At 55.8% G+C, this 27498-nt stretch overlaps 1 protein-coding gene and 1 long non-coding RNA gene across 3 annotated transcripts in view; one reads left to right on the forward strand and one right to left on the reverse strand.

The window, feature by feature from the left end:
• The first annotated feature begins 1350 nt into the window (after nucleotides 1–1350).
• SH3GL1 (SH3 domain containing GRB2 like 1, endophilin A2) overlaps nucleotides 1351–27498 on the forward strand; it is a 30123-nt gene continuing 3975 nt past the window's right edge. For both annotated transcript variants that reach the window (XM_032465888.1, XM_032465889.1), the window contains exons 1-4: nucleotides 1351–1585; nucleotides 26021–26089; nucleotides 26410–26482; nucleotides 27311–27454. In XM_032465888.1, coding sequence (XP_032321779.1) covers nucleotides 1541–1585; nucleotides 26021–26089; nucleotides 26410–26482; nucleotides 27311–27454 — 331 coding nt within the window. In that variant the 5' untranslated portion in view covers nucleotides 1351–1540. The remainder of the gene's footprint in view (nucleotides 1586–26020; nucleotides 26090–26409; nucleotides 26483–27310; nucleotides 27455–27498) is intronic.
• Nucleotides 8404–13191, reverse strand: LOC116659055. Its single transcript, XR_004314345.1, has 3 exons — nucleotides 13125–13191; nucleotides 10356–10358; nucleotides 8404–8416 (listed from the first exon to the last, which is right to left on the reverse strand). It is a non-coding gene; the product is annotated as an uncharacterized LOC116659055 (long non-coding RNA).

A 27498-nucleotide genomic window follows, 5' to 3' on the forward strand; every position in this document is an offset into this window, starting at 1 on the left:
TCTATTTATCCTGTAGGTTGGATGATTAAATCAGTAGAATTAGTTGGAAATAATATGGAAAAACAGGAAATTTGAGGACATCACTTTTGGGCCTCAGTTTCCTCGTTTAAACCATTAGGATGTTTTCCCTTCCTTCTCTGACATTCTGACGTCTGAAATGACGTAGACCAGTGGATCAGCATTCAGGGTGCCCATCAGAATCACAGGGGAGGTTTTTCAAACTATTCATAATAGCCCCACTAGGATCTTGGGGGAAGGAAGTTAGGTCATGCATATTCTGAGGCAATCCTCTGATTTAGCCCAGCATCTTCTGTTGAAGCATTTGGAAACTTCCAGCAATCTTCTGCTTCAGAAAATCACTCAACTCTGTCAGAGATTTCAGCACTGAAGCTGTAAGCACTTTGGCAGAAGTCATTTTCTTGTTCCTCTTTTTGGATTCATTTACACATTTTGATTCACTATTAATTTCCAATTCATTCAATACAACAACAATTGATGGAAAAAATCAATAAGCATGCATCAATCCAAGAAGGCTTCCTGGAGGAGGTGACATTCCAAACAGCATCCTCTTTTATGCACAAAGGATAGGGGAAAGATTGGGAAAGAATGTGCAAGAGAGGAGCAATGTTAGCAAAGCCCATGAGCAACGGGAATCATGGGTTATAAAAGAGGAAGAGAGTCGAAGTCAGAAAAGATGATAGGGCCAAATTATGCAAGTTTTGTAGGCCATTTTAGGAAATTGGGAGAGTATTCTAAGGCCAGTAGATGGTCTTTAAATAGGGGACTGATGTGATCAGAATTGTATTATAGAAGCTTATTTTTGGCTGTCTTGTAGGGGATGAATTGGAGGGGAGAACAGGTTGGCTGGCCGAATGGTCTGATCCTAGCAGAGAGGAGAGCTGGGAAGGTGGAAAGGAGGGTGGAATGATACCCTAATGTCTGACTTGGGCAACTGAATGGATGAACACAGGGCTGGACCGGGTGGTAGTGGAAGGAATTAAACGCACAGAATAATTGGGTATAGCTGAGATCAGCAAACATGGATCTTAAGATTTATAAACCCAGCCTCTGGAGTTCTACCTGCCTCTTGGCCTCCCCAACTTCTGCAAAAAGGTCTAAGCGCCTTTCCTAAGACGTTAGGGCCACCTCCGGGACTCCAGGGGTCGCTACAGCCGCTACGGCCCCTCTAGGCTCGCCCTGGTCCACTCACTCGCCGAGGTGTCCTTCCGGGCAGCCGGCTAAGTGCCCGTGCGCTTCCCGGCCGGCAGGGGGCGCGCGAGTGCAGACGGGGTCGGGAGCGCGCGGGCGCGGGGGCCGGCACCGGAAGTGTGCGGTTGCCATGTAATATCCTGGCTGCGCGAGCGCGCGAGGAGCTGGGGCGGCGCTGGGGCCAGCGCGGAGCTGGCGAGAGGGCGGTGGAGGCGGTGCCGTAGGGGCCCGCTGAGGCGCGTGGGGGGTTGGCGGCGCCCGGGAGCCTGTCGCTTGTGCGGTCCCTCCGGTTCGGTGGGTCCAAGCAGAAGGCCCGACGGCGGGAGGCAGCATGTCGGTAGCGGGGCTGAAGAAGCAGTTCTACAAGGCGAGCCAGGTGAGCGGAGGCCGTGGCGGGGGCGACCCCCGGGCCCCAGGCTGCTCGGAGAGGGGCCAGGCCACGGCAGGCCTGGCCCGGGCTCGGGAGAGGGCCCGGGCCACGGAGGGGGCGGCATTGGCACGTGTCCCCCACAGGGTGGGGACAGCCTAAGAAAGACGAGGTCTGCGTGCGAGATGGCCCAGGCCCTGCCCGCTGTGTGGGCTCCAGTTTCCTCGAAAAGGGTGGGCAGACTTGAGAGAAGCAGAGATTTCCCCAGAGGCTGGCCCCCGGACGTGGACCCCTGCCCTCCTGTCCTCGCCTCTAAAAGGGCAGGGAGTGGGGAGGGAGAGAAGGGGAAGAAACAGTCCTGAGGCTGTCGACACAGGACTCTTGCCAGAGAGCCCAGAGGCAGGGAAATTTTGTGTCTAGACCAATTTTCTTTTTAAACAAAAAACCTTTTCCGTGAGTCCGGTACAAAGTTGAAAGGGTAGAGTGAAAAGTCAGTTTCCCACTTCAGTCCCTCAGGCATCCAGTCCCTCTCCCCAGAGATAGGGACTGTCACCGGCGACTTATGTCTCTTACCAAACAAAAGTGTATGCCTTCCCCTGAAAAACACACATAGTGGTAGTATGGTCTATGTAGAACTGTGTATTTGGTGTTTTTCATTTAATGTGTCTTGGAGAGCACACTAGGGACAGAATCCTCCACCTTGGATCATTCTCTGTTGTGGCAGTCGTTCTGGGCCCTGTGGGGCATGGAGCAGCATCCCTGGCCCCCACCCACTCGATACAAGGAACATCCCCCTGAGTTGTGATAACCACAAATGTATCCGGATGCTGCTGAATGTCCTTAGGGGAACCCCTTCCCTTCCTCTCTCTGAGAGCTACAACACTGGAGCCTACTCCTAGAGCTTTTTGGATCTTTTTCATGGGTACATGATACCCCATTCCATGAAATCTGTTATAATTTAATTAGCTAGTTGTGTGGCAGTGGATGTTTAGATTTTCAGTAGTTTTCTGCTACAAGCAGTACTATAGTGAATAGCCAGGGATATCTGTGCTCGCAGGTGGAATTGGATCTATAGGATAAGTTCCCAGAAGTGGAATGCTGAATCCAAGAAAATAAGCGTTATCCACGTGACAGACAGAATAGGTGTTTTGGAAGGTCCAGGCCCCATCGCTCAGGAGTCTGGTGGAAGCTGTGGATCCACTCTTCATAAAACTGGGCAAACGCAAAATTCAGTTTGTAATTTCAGATCCAAGAAGCTGCAGATTTGTTGATCCTATAAGAACCTTAGGTCTGAAGTTTGTGTGGATAAATTCCAGGAAGGATGGGCAACAGTGTCCTGGCAAACTGGAATCTACCCACAATTTGGAGAGGTCCAGTGGGAGGGAAGAGAAATGAGTCCCCAGTAATACACAGCTGGTACCTTTTGCCCCTTGAGGGAAAAAGTAATGACCCTAGTGGTTGTCCAGAGCTAAAGGTATTTGGAGACTATCTCTAGACTCCAGGCTAAACCCTGGTGGAAGAGAGATTTAATCCAGAGGGATTCTGGGATTGTTGCTGAGAGTACAGCTCTTTGCCCCAGCAGGGTGAAATTAAGTGACCTGGCCCTGGGTTAGACCCTCAACTAGAAGGCCTCAGGCCCCCGCCTACTTGACAGGAACACTTTCAAGTGCTGCTCACTCTCTTAGACCCTGATGTAGTCCCTTCTGCAGGAGCTATAGGTCTTGGAAGAATTCCTGGGTCACTTTGTTCCCTCGTGTAGACAGGTCTCTGGAAGCCCTCCCCACCACCCCTAGCCATCACGGCCCAGGCTGGTGGCCCATACGGTCTCCAGCAGACAGGCTGTGCTAGAGGAACTAGCTGGGCCTCTCAGCCAGCCACCAGAGCTTTCCTCTTGGGGAAGAAGGATGGCCTGCATTCAGATCTGTGGGAAGCGCTTTGAAACATGGAAAGCACAGTGCAGTGTAAGCTGGTGGTTCGGACCGACTTATTAACTCGACATTCTGAGGCCCAGTCCCAAAGGATTGCTGCAGTGGCCACATCCTACTCTAAGGACAGTTGTCTTGGCCTCCTAATGGATTCTTTGTTGAGTTGTTGCTCCCAAGAACCACCCTGGTTATGTTCCGTTCTCCTTCGTAATAATTTCCATAGACCTTCAGCATCTCCACCCTTCACCTGGATGTGTCCATCTCTTTGTGTGTTCCTTTTCTCGATCTTACTATATGTGCTGCCAAAGCAAGCACCTTTTCTCGATCTTAGGAACACCTCTTTTACCCTCTTCTATGCCCTCAAAATACGGTCATCTGTTCCAGGGTAATATTCTTGTTATGTTGTGATAATGGGTAGATTGAGTTTTCACCTTGTGAACAGTACTAAGCTTTAAACTGGTCAGTCTCAATTTGTCTCATCTGGCCCAAGGGTAAGTGCACTCTTCTTTCTACACAAAAGGAGTTGGGGGCATTTGTCTTCCTGTAGAACAGTGCTTCTCAGCCAGGGCCAGTTCCACCCTCCAGAGGACATTGGCAGTATCTGGAGACATTTTTGTTTGTCACAACACGGTGGACATCTAGTGGTCCATCTTACTGGCATCTAGTGGGTAGAGGCCAGGGATGCTGCTCAGCACCCACCGTGCCCTGGGCTGCCCCACACAGCCAAGAATTACTGGCCCCAAATGTCAACAGTGCTGAGGTTGAGAAACTTTGCTTTAAGGTTTAAGAAAAGTGAGGATAATTTTATCAAAACAAAACAACAACAAGAAAATCCCTCCTGGGCGTTCTTGTGGCAGCTGCCTGCTTTTCCTAGTTCTCAAAACACAGATAACCACGTAAACACAGATGGACACGTACATAAAACTCAGCAGCTAGATGCCAAGTCTCCCCATCCCAGGCCCTCAGGAGACGCCCAGAGTGTATTTTGTCATCTGGCACTTTTAAGAAGGTGTAAGCTTGCACTGGTGCTTCTCAGCCAGAGGTGACTAACCTTTCCCTCTTTCTTCACCCCCCAAGGGACCTTGGCAACATTTGAGGTGGTTTTTTGGTTGTCACGCCTTAGGAAAAGGGTGCTACCTTCATGATAGTAAGTAGAGGCCTGGGATGGTTGCTAAACATCCTACAACACACAGGATAGCCTTCCACACAACAAAGAATACCTGGCCCTGAATGACAGAATCGCCAAAGGTCAGAAACCCTACTTTGAAACAGGTTCTAGATTTCAAAGGCTTGTAACAGCATTGTTTCTAAGTTGAGAAATAGAAGCCAGGTGGATGTGTGAGAGCGCGCCGGGGTTAGAGAAGCTTGGTTTCTAGTAGGTGAGGCTGTGATGCTAATTAGAAGTTTCTGTCTCATTGATGATACTGGCAACAAGTCAGCTACCAGTATCTGGCAGTGTACCGGCAAATTCCACGCCGCTTCATCTCTGGTGAACACTTTCCAGTCTTGAATAAAATCAGTTTGAGCTTGAGTGGGAAGTTTGTGAGTTTTCACTTCTTATTGTGAACTGGTCTCCGACTGGCTGAGGGCCTGGGCTGAGGAAAGTTGAAGAATCTAGAGAGTAAAGCAGCCAAAGAAATAGTCGTCTGTCTTGGTCTCACGGTTTTGGTCCCCTCCAGCCTCCTGGTGTAATGTCACTCCCTCGACCTTGTACTTCCGCACGTCTAGAATTAAGGGACACGCTTTTATGAGTCTTTCTGGGGAACTGAGGAGGATAAAGGAACCCAACAGTGAGATCTAGACTCGAAAGTTCACTTCTCATTGTAGTATGTTTGGGTGACATTAATTTCAAGACCTAAACTGCTAACTGGTTTCCTGATAATTCTTGTGGCTGGGCTGTGCGGAGATTTGAGAGTGTAACTAGGGACAGATATGGCGGCTGGCCTGATTTTTTCTTTCTTTCTTTTTTTTTTTTGCCTGAAAGGAGGGAGAGAATTTGAACTCTAAAAGATTGGTCCCGTCTGAGCCGGGGGGGAAATTCGTGACCACCACATCCCACAGCTTTGAAGTTTGTTGGATACTCGCTGGGCCCCAGCTTCGTGTCTAGCAGGAAAGAGTGAACTTCCTAAGACAGACATAGGGTAGGGGCAGGCCTGGGGGACCTAGGACCCCACCCTGTTGGAGTCAGCAGTAGCTGGGGGATGTAGACCATCCCCAGGTACTGGCTGCTCTGACCTATTTTTTAAACTTCATTTTGTGGAATCACAAATGGCTTTTGATTTCCCAGCAAAGTTCTTGGCATGCTAAGTAATGGACATGGAATGATCTTAAGATACAAAAATCTGAAACTTGTAACCCATTAGTCTCAGCACAAATAGAAGTGTGGAACCCATGAGCTGGGAACAACAGGTGTCAGGCAGGGTCTGGAGAGGGGTCCCCGCCTAGGCTCTTCAGCTCAGCAGCTGCAGGCTAACCTCCGGAAGACCTTCGGCCTTGGGACAGCAGACACGGGAAGGGCTTTTGGCCACTGCCACGTCCACGTGCAATGGGAACTGGGTTAAGTCCACTCTTACAGGAAGCCACTCTGCTGACTCATTCTGTAGGAAAACCCTTGACCTAGCAGTGTCCCTGCAGGACCCTGGGTGGAGATGGTCCCATCCTGCTCCTTCAGTGGCCAGGCTGGGCTCTCCCCACTTGCATTCCGTCACCACCTTGCTTGGATGGACTAACCAGCCCCGTGTTTTAGGCTGGGCTTTGGAGCTACGGCAGACGTTTAAGACTGTCCTTTCCCAGAGGAACCAGGAGCCTCTTTCAACCCCACTCCTTCCCAGGCCTGTGTATAAAACCAGGTTAACCAGACCCCCTCGGCACAGGACCTACGGTTTGCAATCAGGGAGGCACCCTGTAACCAAACAGCATCCTGCATACTCTTGTTATGAACACACCAGGACCAAGGGGCCATCACATTCTGATTCTGCTGCCTGTGAGTGCTGCACATCAGGCCTAAAGTTCACCTCTGACTCAGAATCCTGTGTGTATTAAAGACCAAGTGGGAGCTAATCGCCCTGCTTCTCTGGGTGGTGTTTTGAGGCAGAGCTGTAGGATACTTAATTATATTCTTTGTGCCACTTAATAGCAGCCTGTGAGGTTAGGAGTTTCACAGTATCTCCCTGTTCAGTTTGAGAAATTGGGGGCTGTCACAATGCTGAGACCCTAGAACCATCAAAGACTTAGCAAGTGAACCAAGGAAACAGTGCTTTTACCCACCCACCTGTCCACCCAGGCTCCCTGTGGAGCAGCCTAGCGACCGCTTAGTGCCTTTGGGGGCCTTGAGCTCACCGCCTGCCCTTCAGGTGTCTGTCTGCGCTTCTGTTTGCTTCTTTCTTCAGAGGACAGACTGGCCGGCTGTGACCGCCCCCTCGGGCCTGCCATTTGCCTGAGGCGTGTGTGTCCTGTGACCTTCGACCTTGGGATGTGTGCCTCAGTTAGCTCTGCCCTGGCCCCTGTCTCTCGTCTCCTCTTTGCTGCCGATATTCTGAAACTGGTCCAGCCTGGGGAAACTTGGTTTTTAATTTGGGGCGTGCAGCCAGCTTCCTCCCTGGGATTTTGGAGGCATCTGCACGTTTTGACACTGTGGAGCAGCCGCTGGCCAGGGGAGTGGCGGAGGAAAGTCGGATTGTCTTCTCTTTCTGGTTTCTGAGGTGGGGGGGTGGAGTTTCTGAGCTTTAAGGAGGATTTGGTGCTGAAGCTTTCCAGCCGCTGGCCTCTTTGCCTCCTGGGGTTAGGCGCTCACAGACTCGTTGAGGCATCTGTACCCCTGTGCTCAGACCCTTCTTGGCTTTGTAATGTGCCTGGGGAAGTGTTAGGGTTGGTCTTTTCTGGTTCTTTCTTAAAGCTGCTCCTGGAAAGCTGGATGGAAGAATGTGTCAGCCTGTAGCTGCAGCTGGTTCCTCTCACCTCCCTCCCTTCTGCTCTCCCCCTCCTACCTTCTCTCCTCCTCTTCTTTTTCTTGTCTTTCTCTCTCTCTCTTTCTCTCTGCTGCCCCGCTGCCCCCCTCCTCTCTCCCCCTCCTCTCTCACCACCCCAGGCCTGGATTTGCAGCCACTTTTCCCAAGCACTGCAGTTTGGGTCGATTTTGCTTATTTCCTGTTAAGCAGTAACCAGGGTTCCCAGAACATGGGCTCCCAGAGGACAGCTTCATCTTCCTTTCCACTCAGCTCCTAGAAAAACCTGCTGACTGGGCCCAAGATCGGGGTCACGCTCAGAAGCTCCCAACCACAGCAGGAAAACAGACTTGCCGTTTCCTCCGAAGGGCCTGACTCAGCGTGAGCTGCTGTCGCTCTGGGAAGGGCTGCTGCCTGGCTGCTCAGCTCCCACACCTGGGCACTAAACCCCTCCAGCAGCACCGCACCCGCAGTGTGACACAGCCTAGCCCAGGGTCGCTGTCCCAGGAACTCGACAAATGTCTGATGGACAGATGTGTTTGCCCTGCATCGTGGGTTGTGAGAGTGCGAAAGTGGGAGGTCTTGTGGGCAAGCCTAGGAAGGGCAGAGATGGCACCTGTGAGGGGACATCCCCAGCCAACGTGAGGTGCGGTTTTGTCTCCAACCTGGCATTCAGGACCTTCTGGAGCCCACGCCCTGGCCCCAGCTTTAAATGCCACCCTCCCCCTCACAGACAGCACACTCCAGTCTGACAGGTCTGCTCAGACTTGTACCTTCCCACCTCCTTCCTCACCCAGCCCATTCTCGTGTCCACTTCCTGTTTTTCCTCAGAGCCCTGCGGTATCTTCCTTTATCCTTGCTATCTCCCTGGACCGCCCCCCGGAAGTACTTCACCCTCCCAGCATCTGGCCCTGTAGTCTCCTGCCCACATGCCACACCAAGCACATTCTCACATCCAGTGTGCTCTTCGGCTCATCAGGCGTGAGCTCCTAAGGGAGCAGGCTGCCTGGCAGCTGGTGAAGGCCTGGATCCTTATGGGTCATGGCTTGCTGACCAAGTTATCAGAAGTGGTGGATTCCTTCTCAGAGCAGGAGTGGGGGGTACCAGTGACAGTGCTTGTACGTCCTGCAGTGTCCCTGGGGGTGGTTCAGCAAGGTCTGTCCAGCAAGGACTGGCAAGGTCTAGGTCGGAAACAGGTCTGACTGGTTTAAAAAAATAAGAAATCAAAGCTCAGAGGTTGTTCCCTTTGGCTTAGGATCTGCCTTGAGGGCTCCAGGCTGAGAGGGACCTGCACTTGGCTGGACCAGGGGGGTCTGGTCTGTGTCACAGGCAGTCTCTGTCACCCAGACCCTGCGACCAAGCCTGAATTTAACCAGAGGTGTCCAGCCCGCTTGGAAAAGGAGTTCCCTTGGCTCTCCTCTCCCCAGGGCCACCAGACTTAACCTCTTAGACATGACCAGCGTTAGCCACGGTCCTGTGTGCAGCCCTTTCTTCCGGCCCCTGGCTTCCACACCTGCCTGCTCTTCTGCCTCTTCTCTCATTTCCTCGGTCAGCTGGCCCGCTCTCTCTCCTCCTCCTCTGCTTGGCCCCTTTGGTCCTCCCTGTGGACTTGCCATCCTGCTTTGGGCCTTCTGCCTCCAGGACCTCAGTTACCTCCCTGGCCCCACCACCCCCCGGGTACCTATCCTCCAGATCTACCCCCCCCCCCCCCCAGTCACAGCATTCAGACGTGACACTCCCGACCGCCCTCTAGATGGTGGTCCACGACCATCCGGCTGGTCCTAGAAACACAACAGGCTGCTAGGCCCAGTGCACCGGAGGCCTGCCTCCTCACCTGCCCTCCCTCACTCCCCTGTCCCCCACCGCCTTCACGGGGGCACTCCATCTATCACATCAACTTCTGGGCCTGCAGTAACCTCTAACCAGCCTCTAACCAGCATCTGGGCTCACCTCACCTGCCACCTATCCTGTTGCTTGAATTAGTTAACTTGATTTTTAATAGACTCACTTTTAAAATTTATTTTAAAAGGAGTTGATGTTATTTCTTGCTGTAAATCATAGTAACTGGATCGCCAAATACAATAGAAACCAAGTGGTGTAATCCGTTCTTCCTGGATTCCTTCCCTCCAAGCTTGGGATATGGTCCCTCTTGCTAAAGACTTGTTGAAACCGTAAGTGCCCACCGGAAAGTGTCTCCTCACGAGAATGAGGGGATATTGAAAGAGCATCGTGGTGGAAGTAACTCTCACTTGTCCCTGTGTTACCTCTTCTCTTGAGACCCCTCCCCTGCCCCTCATAGTCTTCATGTAGAACCGGGAAATCCTGTGGACTTGAATTAAGGCATGAAAGAGAAAGCTTTGGGGTGAGGGTGGATATCCCTGAGTGTCTGGGGAGAGGCCTGACACTAAGAGGCAAGGTTTGGTCCATGTGCTTTGTCCTCAGACACCACCTTGGCCTATAATTCAAGTATCTCTGGCCAGCACACCTCAGTCCAGCCCTACTTTCTCTAAAGTGGAGCAACTAACTGATGGTTTTTCTGCTGTGGTTTGAGTCTCAGCCCCAGGAGTGAGCAGAGACTTAGATCACCTCTTGGGAGGGAAACTGGGAACTTACTGACCCTTCTCGCCCCCAAGGATCCAAGGCCCGTCCTCGTACCCTGCCATCCGCCTCCCTAGGATGAGGCCCTTTGGGTGCTTTGGGCAGACGGGCATCAACTCGAAGGCCTCAGTTCATCAGAGCCATGATTGTCTGAAGGCAAGAGGGCAGTCCCGGCCCTTCAAGGCCAGCCTTTGTCAAGAAGATGGTGGCCGAGGGGACAGGGACAGGACTTCTCTATCCCCTAACCCTAACCTCCTGGCCTAGGATTGTCCTTTATCTCCTCTCCCTGGGGTGTTTCTTTGGAGGTTGGACATCCTTGCTGTCCCAGCCTCAAGGAGGCTTGGAGCTGCTGCAGCTCCCCGCTGATTGCCCCCGATACACTGGGTTGTGTGTGATGCCCGCGGAGGCTGGCTCTGAGGTTTACCTTTTTCCCCCAGGCCTTGGTGCGCTTACTTCACAGCTGAGAAGCCTTAGGTGTTTCTCCCGGGCTTTCTGGGAAGTTCCTCATCACCATTCCCTTCCCGCCAGCAGACTCAAGGGCAGCTGAGCGCTCAGTCTGCTGTGCCCTGGAGCACCCCATGCCCTTGGCTTCGTCCCAGGGCAGGCAGGAGGTGCTGGCGGGCTGAGTCCCTCTCTGGCCTCCAGACTGCTGGGTTTGGGAGGCGTCGGGGGAAGTTGTGGAGATGCGGGCACATGGGGGACCCAGGAGGCAAGTGTGCTGCTTCAGGGCAGTGGGGAGGAGGACCTTTTGGCTGGTCTGAGTCCAGGAGTCCGCTCAGCTCTCAGCAGAGCCTGGGGGGTTGTTGGGCGCCTTCCAGGGGAGTTTCCCCTCAGCTAGTTCCCCACACCTTCCCGGGCCTGGCTGAGAGCCAGGCAGCGCCAGTGCATTGGAAAGGGCACGTCCATTTTCAGGCACCCACGTTTGTGCTATGAGGTGTCTCAGATGTAGAGAGAGACATAAAGAATGACCAGCCCATAGCTGGGTGCCCACGAGAGCGCGAACAAACACAAGCGGCACCGCTGGAGCAGGAGGCCCCGCCCTCGCGCGGCCCCCGCACGCGGGGCACCACCGGAAGGCTCCAGCGTTGTTTTGTAAGTTTACGTGTCGCCCGTGTCCCTGGGAGCAGTAGCTCAGTATTTACTAATTCAGAGTCCAGGCGACTTTGTAGCTCGGTACCACGTAGGTGGCGGGAACTGACTGTTTTCCCGTGGTGGGCAGAGCACCTCCCACCCCCACTGGAGTGTCTCCACCCTCAGCCAGAACCTGCAAATGTGTCACCTTACTTGGCAAAGGGACGTTGCTTTTGGGATTAAAAACTTGGGCCTGGAGGTAGAGAGGTTGCCCTGGATTTCGAGGTGGGCCCAGTCAGCCCTCAAAAGCAGAACTTTCCCCTGCCTGGTCAGAAGGAGACCCAGCGGCAGAGGAGAGAACCAGAGGGGAGGCGGCAGGAGAGGCCCGCCTTGCTGGCTGTGAGACAAGGGGAGGGGCCGTGGGCCAAGGAACGGGGGCTCCTCTAGAAGCCAAAAAGACCGGAAAGCTCTAGAGCTCTCAGAAAGGCACGCAGCCCTGCCAACACCTTGGTCTTCGCCAGGGAAGTCCACATGGGACTTCAGCCCTCTTTCAGATTTTCATGTTGTTTGGGAAACTTGTGTTTTGGGTCACTGAGTTTGTGGTAATTTGTTACAGCAGCCGTAGGAAACTCTTACAGGTTCACACTGTCTTAAAGCCTCATCTGGATAGAGGTTGTAGCTCAGCATCGAAGGGGGGTGTGTGTGCGTGTGTGCGTGTGTGCGCACGCAGGCACGTGTGGTTCATCCTTCCTTAGCTCTCACCTCCAGCTGCATAGCTGAGGTCAGCAAGAAAATAGGACCGATTCACTTTGCCAAGTTGACCAACAGGTGCTGTGCTCAGAGTGGGCCTCCCACTGAGCCGTCTTCCATAGAAGTTGTTCCCTGGTTCCTGGAATCTCACCTTGGTGACTTAGTAGCTAGTGGACTGATAGGAAATCCTCCATCCCCATAGTTTAACATCAGTTTGAAACTGGCTCTGTGTTCAGGTTCTACTGAAGCAAGGAACGCTGTTGCCCGTCTAAACCTCCAGTCCCACAGCGCGGAGACGGCACAGTGGGGTTTCCACCTGCATCACTTCCCACCAACTGTGGCAAGCGGTTGGCAGTTCTGGAATCTGGTGGCACCACCTCCCCATCACGGAGCCTAGAGACTCATGCCAAACCTCTTCACTCACGGCCCCCCCCACCTTCAAAGAGGTATTTCAGAATCATGTCCTGGAAATATGTATGGAGGCCAGCCCTTAGCAATTCTGTCTGCGCTGGTGCAGACCCCGTGTCCTCTGTCTCTGTCTTTCCTCACATCATGTTCCTTTCTTCTTTTTCCATCCAAGTTCAAACCATCCTTCAAAGCCAAGTCCAGGGACTTCTCGTGGCTGCCCCTTGGCTTCTTCCTGTGGGTTCCTTGTCATAGGTCCTTGTATTTTTTTCTTCATGTGTGTGTGTGTAGCATTGTCTCTCTTTCCCTCTGCTATACCTAGCACATACAAATAACAAATATTTGTTGGATGAATAAGGGCAGCTTTCTCAAAAGGGGGGAGCTGGCCTGCTGACTTTGACCCCAGATGTTCAGCCCCACCCCGATAAAGCAGGTCAGCTCAGGGCAGGAGAGTGTTCCAGACATGCACGGTGGCTTAGTGATTGAAATAGGGTGGATACAGTGACACAGGGTCCTGTGACAGGTGCTGTGTATGGAGAAACCAGGGATGACTCACAAGGAGATGACCTGGACCTTGGCTTTATGAATTTGGGCCTAGGAAGGAGAAGGGAAAGAAGGATGCAGATTTCCCTGGCAGGCAGCCGGAGCGAGGCCCCCAGTGCTGGGGCCTCCAGGTTGCTAGCCTGCCCTGCTGTGTTCTTGTCCCTTGTCCAGGAGCCCAGACACTGCCTGTCTGTGGGTTCAGTCCTTCCAGGGGAGCAGAAGCTGCCCTGGGTGCTGGAGGGAGGTCCTGGCTGCTAGACCATCATCATCAGGGGAAGAGGGATTTGAATATTCATTCTTATGGGTGCTCACTGAGGCAGTGGCAGCACCAGACACACATCGCATGATGACAACAGAGAAGCAAGACCTGAGGGCAGGGCCGGTTTTCTCCTGCAAAAGTCAAAATAAAAAGGCATTACTGGGGAGCTCCTTGAGTCGGCACCGCACAGCCTTGGCAAATGCGGCAGTACCCCCAGCTTACCAGGCATGGGGTCTCCTGTGCACAGAGCATACGTGCAGCTTCCTGGGGGTGCACACCGGCATCTCCCTGAAGAACGGGGAGACGGTGGCACATCGAGGTGGAGAGAGGGAGGGATATCCCGGGGAGGAGGGCGTGGTGCAGGATCATGTCAGCCAGGATCAAGGTAGAAAGCCACTCGGGGTATTGAGGGTCAGCCAGTAGACTGGGTCTGTTGGCTGGACAGAAGCAGGGGAGGAGGGGTGGCTTGGAGACTGGCAGGAACCTGGGCCAGGGCATGAGGGAGTTTGCGGCCCATCCTCTTCCTTCAAACCCTGTCGTTTTACCTCTTGATGCTTCTACTCTTTCCTCCCCGCAAGTAGAGCTTCAGAATTGTGCATCCCAGCTGCCCATCAACAAATACACTTGGTGCCTCGAGCCTTCTGGAGTCTGGATTATGATCCGTAGGAGCTTTTGGTACAATGGAGAGCTAGCACATCAGCCTGCTATCAACCCAGTTTTACACACGTCCCTCGTGGGAGGGCCTTCACTCCAGAGGCCCTGGTGTCCTTAATGTCCCCATCATCCAGGCCCCTCAGTGTATCCTGCCTCTGAACCTCACCTGTGCATGGACACCACCTCAAGCTGCTTGCGTGCAGCCCTCCTGGCCTCGTTCTTTCCTTGGGATGCCCATCAACCAGGGAATGGCAGGCTCGTCTTTGTAGAGCAGCTTGTGGTTCTTAAAGCCTTTTCACACCTGAGTCCCACAGCACGTCGTCGTCACCACGTTTGACAGTTGAGGAGACTGAGGCTCAGAGGAGTCCACATTCCTGCTGTAAGTCACAGCGTGGTGGACAGAGCTGGAGGCAGTATCGGGCTGCAGTCCAGACCCCATGGCTCCCTGGCGCCTGGCCCTGTCTGGGGACCTCGCGGGCACGCCCTGTTTTGGCTTGTTAGTTAACACACCTGGGGGCGTTCTCTCTGAGCTTCTAGAAGGCGGGGGTCTCCCTACTGTGCATCGTGCTCCCTGGCTGCTCATGGCAGCCGGCCCTGCCCACGGGCAGTTAATGTTTGGGGACAGGGTGCATGTGGGTAGGGAGGCGGGGCTCTCCTGGGTGCCGATGCTCGACTGAAGATGATCCACAGCCAAGGAGTCAGCCCCTGAGAGCGCTCCTCCGGCTGTGGCCCAGGGCAGGGTCCCTGGGAACCTCTCAATCTGGCCACTCACCACCACTGGGGCACAGGCAGTAACATAAGGGGACGTGTGTGCCAGGCCTGGGTGTGTGTCCTGAGGAGGGAGAGGCCCACCCGCTCTGTCACTGCAGGGTGGATAGCAGCAGGGGACAGGAGCAGTGTGCTCTGGTGCCCCCTGGCCGCCCCCTGTTGGTCTCCTTATCTGTGTGCTGAGGTTGGGCAGTGATTCTGAGATTCCTTCCAGCTCCAGGTTCCCAAGGCTGACTTTGCAGATTAGAAGGGCAGGTGTCCCTGGACAACTAGGGTGGGGTAGAGAGAGAGGAGCGGCTGTGCAAGGTGACAGAGCACCAGCATCTGACACATGGCCATGTTTCGCGGTGCCCGTCACTAACCCTCAGGGGGCTGGTCTGCTGTGCTGAGAGCTGTTTACGGCTTCCTTCCCCTGGCTTGCCGTGTGCTGCCCCAGGATCGTGACCTGCCCAGGTGCTTCTGGTAGCCATGCCTGAAGAAGCTGGTCTCGGTGGCCCTGAGTCACCTGTTGTCACCAGCCTGGTGTCACAGGCAAGTGGTGGAGCCAGGTGAGGGTACATTCCTCAGCACCCATTCAGCCTCTGTCTGGAGCTGTCTCACGGAGGAGCTCCATGGCCGAGCTCTGCCCTCCCCCCGGAGAGACTGGGTGTGTGGCCCCTACTGGCTACAGCCCCGGCCTATTTTCAAGCCACTTCCCTTTGGCCTTCAGAACCTGTTTGCCTGTCAGCCTTCCTTTCCTGTGTCCTGTCTTCCCAAACTGCAGACCTGTCCGCTTCACCAGGGGTTCCTGTCAATAGGAAACCACCCACTCCGGGAGTGGGGCTTCCCTGGATGCGGGTCAGCCTGGGCCCCGGCTGCTCAGGTTGTTTGCTTTGTAAATTTCCCCTTCGCTCTCCAGTGAGGGGGCCAGCTGGTAGGCAGAGTATCGCCTAACCTGAGCTTCCCATAACTGACAGAAGATAAAATTGGGGTACAGGGGTTGGGGCACTGTCATGCGGCTGGCTCCCTGGTCTGCAGCTCTCACAGTGCTTCATCGTGGGCTAGTGCAATGGGGTTAGGCCCTGTGAGGTCACGCCTCCCTCCCGTGGGTGCTCACTATCAGTTCAGCACTTCCTAGTTTCAGATGGTGTCCTGAGCATGGGTACAGCAGTGCCAGGGTTACTTACTTGAAGTTCACAGTCCAGTGGGAAGAGAGCTGTAAACAAGAGGTCTTGAGAGAATGTGAGGGGTCAGGGACAGCCCCTTTGAGGAAGGGATGCTGGGCGAGACCAGATGGGCAGAACCCAGCTGTGGAAGGTCTGAGGACAGCGGGGCAGAGGCTCTGATGTGGGACGAGGTGGGTGCCTTTGTGGAACAGCCTGGTCCAGGGTGAGGTCCACAGGGGGCCGGCCTGAGGGAGAGGTGTTAGTAATGTGATGGGAAAGGTGGCCAGCGGCCAGGTCACTCCTGCCTGGGTAAGGAGGCAGGTGACAGAGAATCAGGAGGGCTTCCTGGTAAAGGTGGCTTCACATTAGACCTTTCAGAATGGAAGTGGTCTTAGAGATGGGGGAGACAGCATCTGTGTTCCAGGAGGCAGGGGCTCTGGATGTCAATTGGTCGGTCACCTTAGCTTGCAATTGTTGGGGTGCACGGGCCCCTCCTTGAGACTTGTGCCCAGGTGTCTCCAGCCTCTTGTGTAGTAGGCCGCAGTGACGGTGTTGGATGAAGGGTTTGTTCCGGTGCTTTCCAGAGGCCCAGCAGCTCTGGGCCTCACAGGATTTCCAAACCCCATGTCCTGTCTCTTCCTGAAGGGCTGCTCTTGCGTCAGCTCTGCCATTTACAAAAGATGAGTTTGCAAAACACCTTATCGTTTTCTTGCAGATGCGTAACAGAATTTTGCTCTGCCGTCCCGCCTCTAGATCTGTGGCCAGTAGCTCCCCCGCGGTGCACCCCAGCGCTCAGTGGTGCGCAGCGGGTGTGGCCCTGCCAGCCAGGACTCCGGAGGTTTATTACCTCATTTGTTTGTGGGTTGGATGTTTCTTTTTATAAATTTTCATCTGAAATTGATTTTCCCAGTTGTGTGACATTCAGCCCTCTTGCCTCGTCCCTAAGATGAGAAGTTAAAGTGCATGGGGCCAATTTGCACCTAGGGTTTTCAGCTCCAGCAAGAGCTCCAGATGCGATTTGCTGGCATCTCAGTTGTTGGATAAAAACCCTTGGCACAGCCAGGGGCACCAGCTTGGATCAGGCCCACTTCAGAGCCACTGGTTAGCAGGCCTTGCTCCCTCCACCTCTCCAGGAGGAGGCAGAATCCTGAGTCCCCACCCCAGTCTGTTGCCTGAATTCCTCAGCCGGGCCCTGTGGCTTTACCCTTACTTTTCCCAGTAGCATTTGGGGCAGGGGCAGGCTCAGTGAGGCCTGGGGCAGGATCCATCTGAGTCTTTCTGCATTGGTGGCACCATGGCCCGGGCAGGGTTCTGCATGAGCTGTTCCCCCTTAACAGCTCTCGGTCTGGTGTGCCATTGATTTTCATAGAAAGCTCTGTAGTGTTCCAGGGGCTTTGGCTTCATGCCACCCTGGAGTGGTGGGTTTTGTGTGAGAGGCTGGAGTTCCAGAAGGCTCAGGGCACAGCTGGCCCTCCAGCGCAGGTCTTCCACCTCCAGGCCAGTGTACTCAGCACGCTGTAGGGTTAGTCCTGAGCAGTCATCCCCCATGTCACTGTCACTGTGCAGGAACAGCTGTGGCCCTCTTGACCACCTCTTCCCAGGGGCCTGGGATGTGGCCCCACACTTGCTGGAACACTTCCCCGGTCAAACGGGAAGGGCAGGGTTTGCAGCCCAATCCTGAGCGCTGGCCTTTGCCTCCCCAGAACCCCTGACAGCCCTGGCCTGTCTTTGAAAATGAGGAAGCAAATCAGAGCTGCAGGGCAGCCTCCAGAGTGAGGTGATTTAAGACTTTCACGACTCCTGTCTGGCTTGGTGTCATGCACACACACACGCATGCACACTCAAACGCACCCACACTGCACTGCCTGGCCCTGGGCAAGGCACATCACCTCCTGGGGCCTTAATTGGCCCCTTTTATAAGGAGGAGATACCTCCCCAAAGGCCGTGGCTGGGCGAAGTGGGTGCTGAAGGTCCCAGATGGCTCTTTCCCTTCCTCTTGGGGTTTTCAAGGATGACAAAAGGGCCAGCAAGGCAGTAGATCCAAGGAATAATGTAGTCTCTGCGGTGTTTCATGGAAACATTAAAAGATGCACATTTTGTGAGCCCTCCTCGGCTCAGCAGTCCTCCTCCCCCTGCAAGCCCAAAGCGCTTCAACTCGAGCTGGCTTTCCACAGCGGAGAGAACGGGGAGCCCTCACAGTACCCAGGAGGGCCCACTTCCTCCCCCAGATCCTACGAGATTAACTGGGGTGCTGGTTAACAATGCATGAAAATGGGGAACGGTTCTGTGTGCTTCTGCTTCCCTTTGCAGCCACTCAGCATCTTAGGAGGAATCCCAGGACCAGCGATCATTACAGTCAAGCCTGGGCCAACGCTGGGCAGGTGCGGTGGGGGGAGCCCAGAGGAAGCGGAATTAGGAGCTGTGGTGCCCTGACCCAGGCCCCCCGTCCCACCACAGAGCACTGGGAGGGCACTCAGGCCCGTGGCTTCTGGCCAGATGGGCTGCGAGGAGGAGGGGGGATCCCTGCTGTGGCCAGCCAGGCCTCCCGCGGCCGCAGCCTACACTCAGCCAGCCTTCTTCCCCCACTGGCCACGTGGAGCTCAAGCTAGGCAGGAAGTGAGTTCTTTGTCACACTGTCTCCAAGGACTGCTGCGTCATCTCGGGGAGGGGAGGTACTTTTCTCAAACAGAGACCTTAGGCTGTCTTCATGGCTTCGTTCCACTCAGCTGGGCCTGGAGCAGGAAAAGGCACCCCACATCCCCCTGTGTCTGCCCAGCCCCTCACTCTTCCTCCAGCCTTGGGTCCTTCTGAGCTGCCATACCTATGTTTTGTTAGCTGTTCTCTGGGAGGAACTGCCTGAAAGGAAGGGGCCTGGGCTCTTGGTCAGATGCACTGTGTTGGGTGATGGAAGAGCAAGACACACCGGGTCCCTGCGCCCTGGGAGCTTGCCGTCGGCTACAGGAGGAGAGCATAGGATGTGTGGCCGGCAGGTGAGGGAGACCAAGAGGAAGTCAGGCAGGATTTAGGCCAGTGCAGGGCCGACCCGCAGGGGAGGAGAGGAGCAGTCCCAACATTGCAGGGCGACAGGCCCTGACGCACAGAGGATTCTGGACTCAGCCCGCGGAGGCTACCATGGGCTGGAGGCTGGGCAGAGCCCAGGGAGGGGAGGCCAGTGTGGAGGGGTTCCCGGGAGAAGTGAGAGAGCCCGAGCCAGGGTGGGGCAGGCCTGGTTCAGGCAAGTGGAGAGGCTTCCGGGGGTACACAGGGACCTTCGTGACAGATTGGGGCACTTAAAGCCAGTGGCACAGCCTGAGGCCCCATCAGGAAAGCAGTGTGACAGCAGCGGCGGGAGGTCTGGTGACTTTGTCGTCAGCCCGGGGCAGAAGGGGCAACTCTCTGGGTGTCTGCCCTCAAGGGGCCTCTGGGTGCCGGCACCAAGATTCCGCACAGCCTGCAGAAGCGGAGGTCAGTGCTTCAGGATGAGACCTCAGCTGCACCCCTGTTCCATCTCGGGAGTCTGTCCTCTGGCTGGCCACTGCCTGAGCAGTCACTGAGCGATCGTCCCTATCTGCCAGCACCGCCTCCTCCAGTCATTTCCTCCCGACAGCCGGTCCCTGCTTTGCTCCCGGTGCCCGTGCCGTGCCGTGAGCAGCCCAGACTTGGATTAAACCAGGTGCGACTTTGAGAGGACTTTTCTCACGTGAGGGTTTCCCCCTCCCATTTCAGAAGCATGTGCCAGGCTGGGGAGCGGCTGCTGGGACTCACGTGCCATTCCACTCACTGCCCACCACTCTAGCCCGGGGCCCTTTTCCCGAGCCAAGCAGTCCTGAGAGGGGCGGGACACCCGGAGGCATTCGGACTGCGAGAGGCCAGGTCTGACCAAGGTCCCCAGGCTAGGCCAGGCTCCTCTCCACAGCAGCACGCTACCCCTGCCACTCGTAGCTGGGAGACCCTACACTGACTTGTCTGCAGTCTCGGGGACCTGAGGGGTTCTGCTTCTGAGCCAGTATCTCAGCTGCCAGTCCCAGCCACCCCTTCTACTGAGAGAACGCCTTGGGCTTCAAAGACACTGCCCTCTTGCTGCCAGAACTAAGTCCCAGATAAACCCCAGGCATGCCACACGGAGGGCATTTGTGGGTCCGTGTCTGCCCCTTGGGGCCGAATCTGATGGTTGTGGTGCCCGGTTTGAGGTTTCCACAGGAAAAGTAGCTTCAGAGGCCTTTCCTGCTTGATCATTCCCACTGCTTCTGTTTACAAGGCTGCTTTTAAAAAAAAGTTTAGCTTTGATCCCTAGGAGGAGAGGAAGTATGTGCCTGGAGGCATGAAGGGTACCAGCAAATTTCAGAATTCCCGGTATACAGAAGGAAGTGCTGACTTGTCAGGACACTTCCCTCTGTGGGGCTTAACAAAGGGGATGGTGACTTACTCTCCGTCAGCTCACAAATATTTACAAAAGACCTATGACAGATGAGGTCTCCCCTGCTGCCAGAGCCCTCAGGCTTCCCACTGGCCCATCTCCTTGGGCTGAGGAGTGTATTTCTACCCTTATTCCTCCTGGTCTGGTATGAAGGTACATTTCTGTACAAATGGTGTTTCTAGTGGCCTTTACTTTGGTGGCACCTCACCCCTCAGGGCGGCAGTCCAGCCCCCACGCCTCGTGGCCTTTACTCTCAGCCACGTGGGAGCACCATGCCCCTGGAATCAGAGCCACCCCTGTCAGCAAGCATTTCATACTCAAGGAACTCACAAGGGCCCAGGCTTTGGAAATCATCCTAACATAGGGGCCACTGGAGGTTTCTGGGCAGGGACAGACATGTTCAAAGCAGGAGGCTTCAGGGCGGGTGTATTGCATACATTACCTCCCCAGAAGTGCCCTTAGCTCGCCTTTCCAGAAAGAGTGTCCAGTTAGTCAAAGAGCATACCCTGTGATGTCTCTGCCAGCATGTCTGAGTTGGGGGCACGGAGTGCAAGCAGAGAAAGGAGACGTGAAAAGGCCAGCGTCTTCGTGTATCGGCCACACAGCAGACCAGCCTGGGCTCTGCCCATGACCTGGGCTCTCTGAGTCATGAGACAGAAGACCGCAATGGAAACTAGAAGGGGCTGCTCTGAAATGTTGGCAAGCAGCTCCCAGATCTTAGGAGGCCAGCAGGGAGGGGAGTCACAGTTGGCAGGGATTTAGAAGCAAATGCATCCATCCCTATGTCTGTCCCTCCCATCCCTGGGCTGTCATCCCTGTTCAGGAATTTCTCAGCCCTGCCTGTGATCATCACAGTTGCCTCTGGGGACCTCCCATGTCTGGGCGTCCTGCTCATGGGCAGTCTGCCTCCTCCCCATGGCCCTCGGTGTCCCCCACCCTTCTGGCCAGGCCCTGCGCAAGCGCCGGGCTTCACCCTTCCCTTACTGCCCAGTTCTCCAGGACCAGCCAGTCGAACAGCTCTGGGCACAGCCCCCAGTTCCTCCCTGGGTCTCCTCATCTATAAAATGGGCACACTGGTCCCTCCCTGCGTCATCATCGCATAGAGGTGACAATCGGTGGCAGGATGTGTGGGAAGCGCCCACACTGTGCCTGGCACGTTCGGTGGACCAGGAATGGCAGCTCTTGTGTCCTGAACCCGCGTCTCACCCAGAACACCACCTGCCTGCCTGGCCAGCTCTGCCTGCTGGAACCCTGCCCTGTGGGGTCCGGCTCAGACAGCACGGGGCTCTGCAGCTCTGGGAGCCAGTCCTGCTGCCGTTTGGTGTGTCGGAACCTCCCTTGTAGCTCTTACTACTGTCGCCGTCCGAGTTGCTGTTCTCTCTGACTTCTTTTTTTTTTTTTTTAATATATTTTTATTAAAGTATAGTCAGTTCGTAGTTTGGTGTCAATTTCTGGGGTACAGCATAATACTTCAGTCTTATAGGAACATACATATATTTGTTTTCATATTCTTTTTCACCACAACTTACTGTGAGGTACTGAATATGGTTCTCTGTGCTGTACAGTATAAACTTGTTTCTGTCTGACTTCTTATCTCTCATCAGACAGACAGACAGACCAGGACAGCCTCTGACATGACGGTGGGCTAGCGGGCTTCCCTTGACAGCGGTCGCTGATGGAGGTCAGAAGTGCTCACACCCAGGACCCTTGGGTCACAACACCTCAGCAGGGGGGCGGTGGCCATTCACTGGCGCAGACCTGAGGATGGTTCGTGCAGGACCATGAACCAGGGTGGCTGGGCCTGGACCCCTGAGGCCCTTTCACCCCTGGGCCTGTGTCTCCATTGCCTTCTCCATGCCTTTTGTTCCCACCTGTCAGCCAGTGCCCATGAGGGGCTTCTCCCTGCTGAGCCTAGCCCTGGGCTTGGCCCTCACTGCCAAGGAGGGAGGGAGATGAGGGGGCTGCTCTGTAGCGCAGGGTGGGAAGTTTCACCCTAGCAATCACAGGCAGGCAGGGAGAAGTAAGTAAGCAATCACAGGCAGAGGGCGGGAGGGGAAGCCAGGAGATGACAGGGGACCTCCGCTGTTAAGCTGGGAGCTGGTCACGGAGCGCAGCAAGTGGCCACCCAGAGTGTAACGGCTGAACGAGGCACGAGGATGCTGAGCAGGACGTGCAGAGCATCCATCTCTGACCACGAGGCTCCAAGTGGCCTGGCTTTTCTCTCCACTCCTGGCTCCTCTATGCCAGCTGCTTCCTGCTACATTTTTTCTCTTAAACTCTTAATTCATCAAAGCCAATCCTCCACCCAGGTCACCAAGCCTGCACATCGGCTGTTTATTTTCCGTGTCATATTGATCAGGTTTCCCTGCCATGATGATTCAATTACACGGCCTCTCATCGGTGTGTCCCACTTAGCAGGTTTCAGGCTGCTCCTGCAGCTGCCCCCGCGTGGCCCTGCAGACGTGCCTGCCCAGTGCGGGGCCACCATCTATCCCCCACCCCTCCCAGAGGGGCTGCCGCCCTGCCTGCTCTTGGTGCACAGCTCTTCTCTTTGTGGATTGTTCCACTGCATGTTCTCTTTCTGTCCCGCGTGTCAGACTCCTAGCTCCTCTCAAGATGGCCAAAGGTCTAGAATGCTGACGAGCGCCGTCTTTGAGAGAGCAGCCCCCTCCTCCTACTGGTCTTTATCATCAGTGCCCACGAGCTGCACGTGTGGGTAGAGGTCATGCAGGTGCTCAGGGATGAAGACCCACCTCCGTTCCAGGCTCGCTCATTCCCCAGGTGCCTGGGACAAGTGCCATCATCAGACATGTGGCTCCACTGCGCATCAGTGGGAGAGCCTGAAATAGGCCGCTGTCTGCCTGTCACAGTCACCTGCGGGTGTGTTGCTGTAAGTAGGACTGTTCAGTGTCCACGTGGGAGCTGGGCCCAGGCCAACCCTTGGGGAGCAGCCCGAGTGGGTCAGCACTCGGGGAAGCACGCAGTGTGGGGGTCCTTTCACCTCCTTGCCGGCAGTGAGCACCTGTACAGTCTAAGCTACAGTGTGAACTTGGGGGACTTGGAGTTGTGGCCTCCCTCCCACCCTGGAGGTACTGCAGCCTGGATTGAGGGCAGGGCACGCTCTTCCCTCATGCCCTGGTTAGAGGTTAGAATAATACAGGGGAATCACCGGTCAAACCAGACCTATGGTGTGAGTCCCCTGTGCAGCCTCCCCGAGAGGCCCTGCTTGAGGGAGGGGCAGCAGAGGGAGCCCCCTGCGGGGCCGGAGGTGTGCTGCCTCAAAAGCGCAGTGAAGTGCACGCTCCCTGCTGCGTCCAGTGACAAGCTAGCAATACGATAGAGCCGTAGTCACAAAGGACAGACACAGGAAGGTGAGCACTCGGATGTGTCACAGAGCGGCACTCAGCGGTCACCTGCGGCTGGTCTCAGAACCACCTGTGGACCCTGTGATAGACAGGTGCCTGGCCTCCCTGGAAAAGACCCCGATCTGGGCCTTTGTGAGACACACGGTCACTGAGTGCCTCCTGGGGTCCTCGCCGCTCTGAGGTGGAAACGAAGCCAGGTGTGCTGGCGTGGAGGGCCAGGCCAGGCTCTGAGAGGCCAAGAGCAGCCTCTCAAAGATCTGAGGCCAGCTGTGCGCGGCCTCTCCTGAAGACCCTCGGCCTCTCCTGAAGACCCTCGGCACTGTGAGCCCTGGGGAGTTAAGGGCACAGGGGTCTGCGGCCGCTCAGTAGATGCAGAGAGAAGAGTGGGCGTCAGTTCTCAGCCTGCCAGGCCCCTGCCAGGGTGGTGCCTCAGTTTACTCTCACGCAGCGTAGGAGCACCATGAGATTGTGGGGAGTTGGGGTGCAGACTGTACACACAGAGGTGTTCCTTCCACCATGGCTCTGTTGCTCTTGTCAGGCCTGAAAAGTTGTGTGCAAGGTCCTTGAGCAGGACTGAGTGTCGGGGTCCTGACCCCCCCCTCCACAGACAGGGCACCCCCACCCTCTGGCCTCACCAAGCAGTGTCCTGCCTGCGGAGTCTCCTGGGAACCCGTGTGGCTCCCAGCTCTGCCACAAATCCCCAGCCCCTCCCTGGGGCCCTGCCTGCCCCTCCCGGGGAGCCCCGCCCTCGTCACTGCGTCCCTCCTCTGATGCTCTTACTGTGGTTGGCATGTAGCTTGTTTTTTCCCCTTTACCCGTTTGGCCTTTTGTCATCCTTTCATCCACGTGTGCCAGTTCCAAGGGTTTGAGCCTTGGAGAGAAGGGAGGTGGGGCGATGGTCAGTTGAGGGGGACTAGAGCTCTGAGTTCCTGGGTGGGTGTGGGGCAAGGAGACTGCTAGGGGCCCAGATGTTCCCAGTGTGGCCCCCCAGGTGCCAGAGCAAGGATGGCCCCACATGGAGCTGCCTGTGGAGGTGTCAGGGCTCCCGGGGAGACAGAGAGGTGACACTCCTGAGGGGTCTGGAAGAAGCTGTGCGGTCTGCCCATGCCCTCTCCCCACAGAGGAAGGACGTGATCTGGCCAGCAGGGGCTGCTCCCTGGGAGCGCCCGTGACCCCTACGCTGAGCAGGGTGTCTGGCCCGGAAGGTGTGGTTTTTGAGCACCGGTGCTCCAGCTGCCCTCTCTGTTCACCAGAAGTGCCTTGTCTCACGGCAGGCAGCGAATCATTTCCCTCTCTGGCAACCACCGAACGTCCTGTTTTACCGTAATCAAAAGAAGTGAAACTGTCCCATGAAATAAAATGGAACACCCCAAAAAGGTCTAGGAGAGACCAGGGTCTTTCCTTATAAAGTCAGAAACAGGAGGGAAGTCCCTGCCTGCCCTTGGAGGATCCCCCACAGGATGTGTGCGGTGGTGCAGGCCCTGAGCAGCCCTGCTTCCTCCTGTGCCCCATCCCCTCCTGGACTCCCAGGCTGCAGCCACAGTGAGAACACTGACCTGCCGGGGCACAAGGCCCCATCCCCTCTTGACCCCAGGCAGGGGGATGTGGGGATTAAGACCCACAGGCTAGGCCTGCCCTGTAGTCCCCTTGGAGGGACAAGATGCTTGGGGAGAGTAACAGCGGCCGTTGGTGTGGGCAGTATGGGTGTCTGGTGCTTACTGTGTGCCAGATGTAGCCCTGAGCTCACACTTGCGTACAGCAGCCCACGAAAGCCTGGCTACAGCTCTGTGGGTGCTCACCTGTCACCCCATTTTACAGAGGCAACAATTGAGGCCCAGTGAAGCCAGTTGCCCAAGCTCACACAGGCAGAAGGTGGTGGATCAGTCGTCAAACGGCAGTGGTCTGAGCACTCCTGCTGGCTGGTGGCCCCTCATTGCTCTCAAGAGCCCTTCAGTGGCCCTGATGGGTGGGCAGAGATGGCTGCTGGCCACCAGGAAATTGCGTGAGTGTGTGTACATGCATGCACACATTCACAAGTGACTTCCGGGCAGCAGGACAGTTGGCCTGTGTGGGGCAGGTCTCTCCCTCCTGCTTGGTTCTTGTCCGACACCGTGGTCCCCATGTTTGTTCAGCCTTGGGACCTGCCCTTGGGGAATGCAGAGCCATGGTCCTTGAGACTCCTTCCCAGAGAGGCAGAGTTTCAGTGGGAAGAGGAGGCGTGCGGTTCCCTGAGTGAAGGGGCTTCGGTGAGCCTGGGCACCTTGCCCAGAGCCAAACCATGGCACTGCCATCCAGGCATGGGCACCTCAGCCCTGTAATGGTGGGGGACACTCTTGGGCTCTGCAGCCTTATGAGGTGGGCACGGCCAGGGAAGGCTTCCAACAGGAACCCCCTGCCCTGGGTTTGAAGGAGTGTGTGGATTTAGAACGGGGGCCTCAGTTGACCCCGTTTGGCCATTGGTACCAGGTTCAGCATCCCTGAGAAGCCATTGTGGCTGTTCTGAGCCCTCGCCCTCCTCCTGCCAGCAGTGGACAGGGTGAAAAGGCATCCTGGAGTCTCCTTCTCTGAGGCTCACACTCCTCTCTCTTTCTGTCCCCCAGCTGGTCAGTGAGAAGGTTGGAGGGGCTGAAGGGACCAAGCTTGACGATGACTTCAAAGAGATGGAGAAGGTAATGGGAGATGGTGCCTGTCTGACACCTGGCAGTTACTGCCCACCATGGGGCCTGGCTTTGACAGCTGGGGGTGGGGTGTGTGGGGGAGGTGAGGTTTACTGGGAGGGCCTGGGTGGCTTGCAGGCCTCCCCCAGCCCTGGGCAGGTAGCAGTGGAGGCACAGCACAGCCAACAACAAGGAGGGGAGGCCAGCAGCCCCCAGAAGCAGCGGGTGGTTCTTGGGTGGGCTCTGAGGCAGGCAGGGAACAGGGAGCAGGGCAAGAGCTGTCCGGGGGCTTGTGGTGATTTTGAAACCCCACACATGGCCTCTCTTTACAGAAGGTGGATGTTACCAGCAAGGCTGTGACAGAAGTGTTGGCCAGAACCATCGAGTACCTGCAGCCCAACCCAGGTAGGGGTGCCCGCTAGCTGCAAGGGGTCTGCCCGCAACTCCTTAGGTCTTTGCTGTCAGGAATCTTCCAGTTACCAGAGCAGGAAGAAGGAATGTGTAGGCCCACAGAACTGAAATGCCCAGGGGTAGGGAAGTTCAGGCATGGCTGGATCCAGGCATCCAAAAGCTGTTCTCTGGGTCATGCATTTCCTTTCTGTGTTATGTGTCAGCTCTCATTCCTCATGGCAGTCCTAGCCTTAAATCACCCTTACAGCTAACAATCCCAGCAGAAAAGAGATCTTTCTCACCCCTACCTACTCATTGTACCAATTTGTATTGGGTGCCTATCCCCAGCATGCCAGGCCCCAGCCACATGCCCGCCTTTGGAGCACGAGGTGGGGGTCTCCTAGGCTGAGGAGGAGGAAAATCCACATGCTGGTCCCTGTAGTGAAAGCCAACAGATTCAGGACACGCGGCAGCAGCAGCTGTGTCCACCCAAAGCCTGTGCTGGGACAGGCTGGAGCTGGCAGAGGTGCAAGCACGGCTTCCCCAGAGCCTGGAGGGGAGCTCCTCAGTCAGAGCCGTGCTCCAGAGCAAGGGGCCCGGGGGGTGTCGGGGAGCTGGCCCCCTCCCCTGCTCACTGCTCATGCTCCTTCATGAGGACAAGAGCAGAGGAGGCGAGTCTGCTTGGGAGGCCCTTCCCACATTCTGGTTCCTTGGGTCAAGGCAGTGCTTTAGAGATAAACGGGCGCGTGGGCAAAGGGGGTCAGCCTGCGGTGCTGGCTGAGGGCAGGCCTGGCGACTCCTCTAGAAACCACCCTCACGCCCACCCGGCCCATCCCATTCCAGCCTCTCGGGCCAAGCTGACGATGCTCAACACGGTGTCTAAGATCCGCGGGCAGGTGAAGAACCCCGGCTACCCGCAGTCGGAGGGCTTGCTGGGCGAGTGCATGATCCGCCACGGGAAGGAGCTGGGCGGCGAGTCCAACTTCGGTGAGGCCGAGGGAGGGGCAGGGGCGGAGAGAGGGGGGCCGGAG

Source organism: Camelus ferus, chromosome 22 (genome assembly GCF_009834535.1).
Source record: "Camelus ferus isolate YT-003-E chromosome 22, BCGSAC_Cfer_1.0, whole genome shotgun sequence".
In the NCBI taxonomy this organism is placed as follows: domain Eukaryota; kingdom Metazoa; phylum Chordata; class Mammalia; order Artiodactyla; family Camelidae; genus Camelus; species Camelus ferus.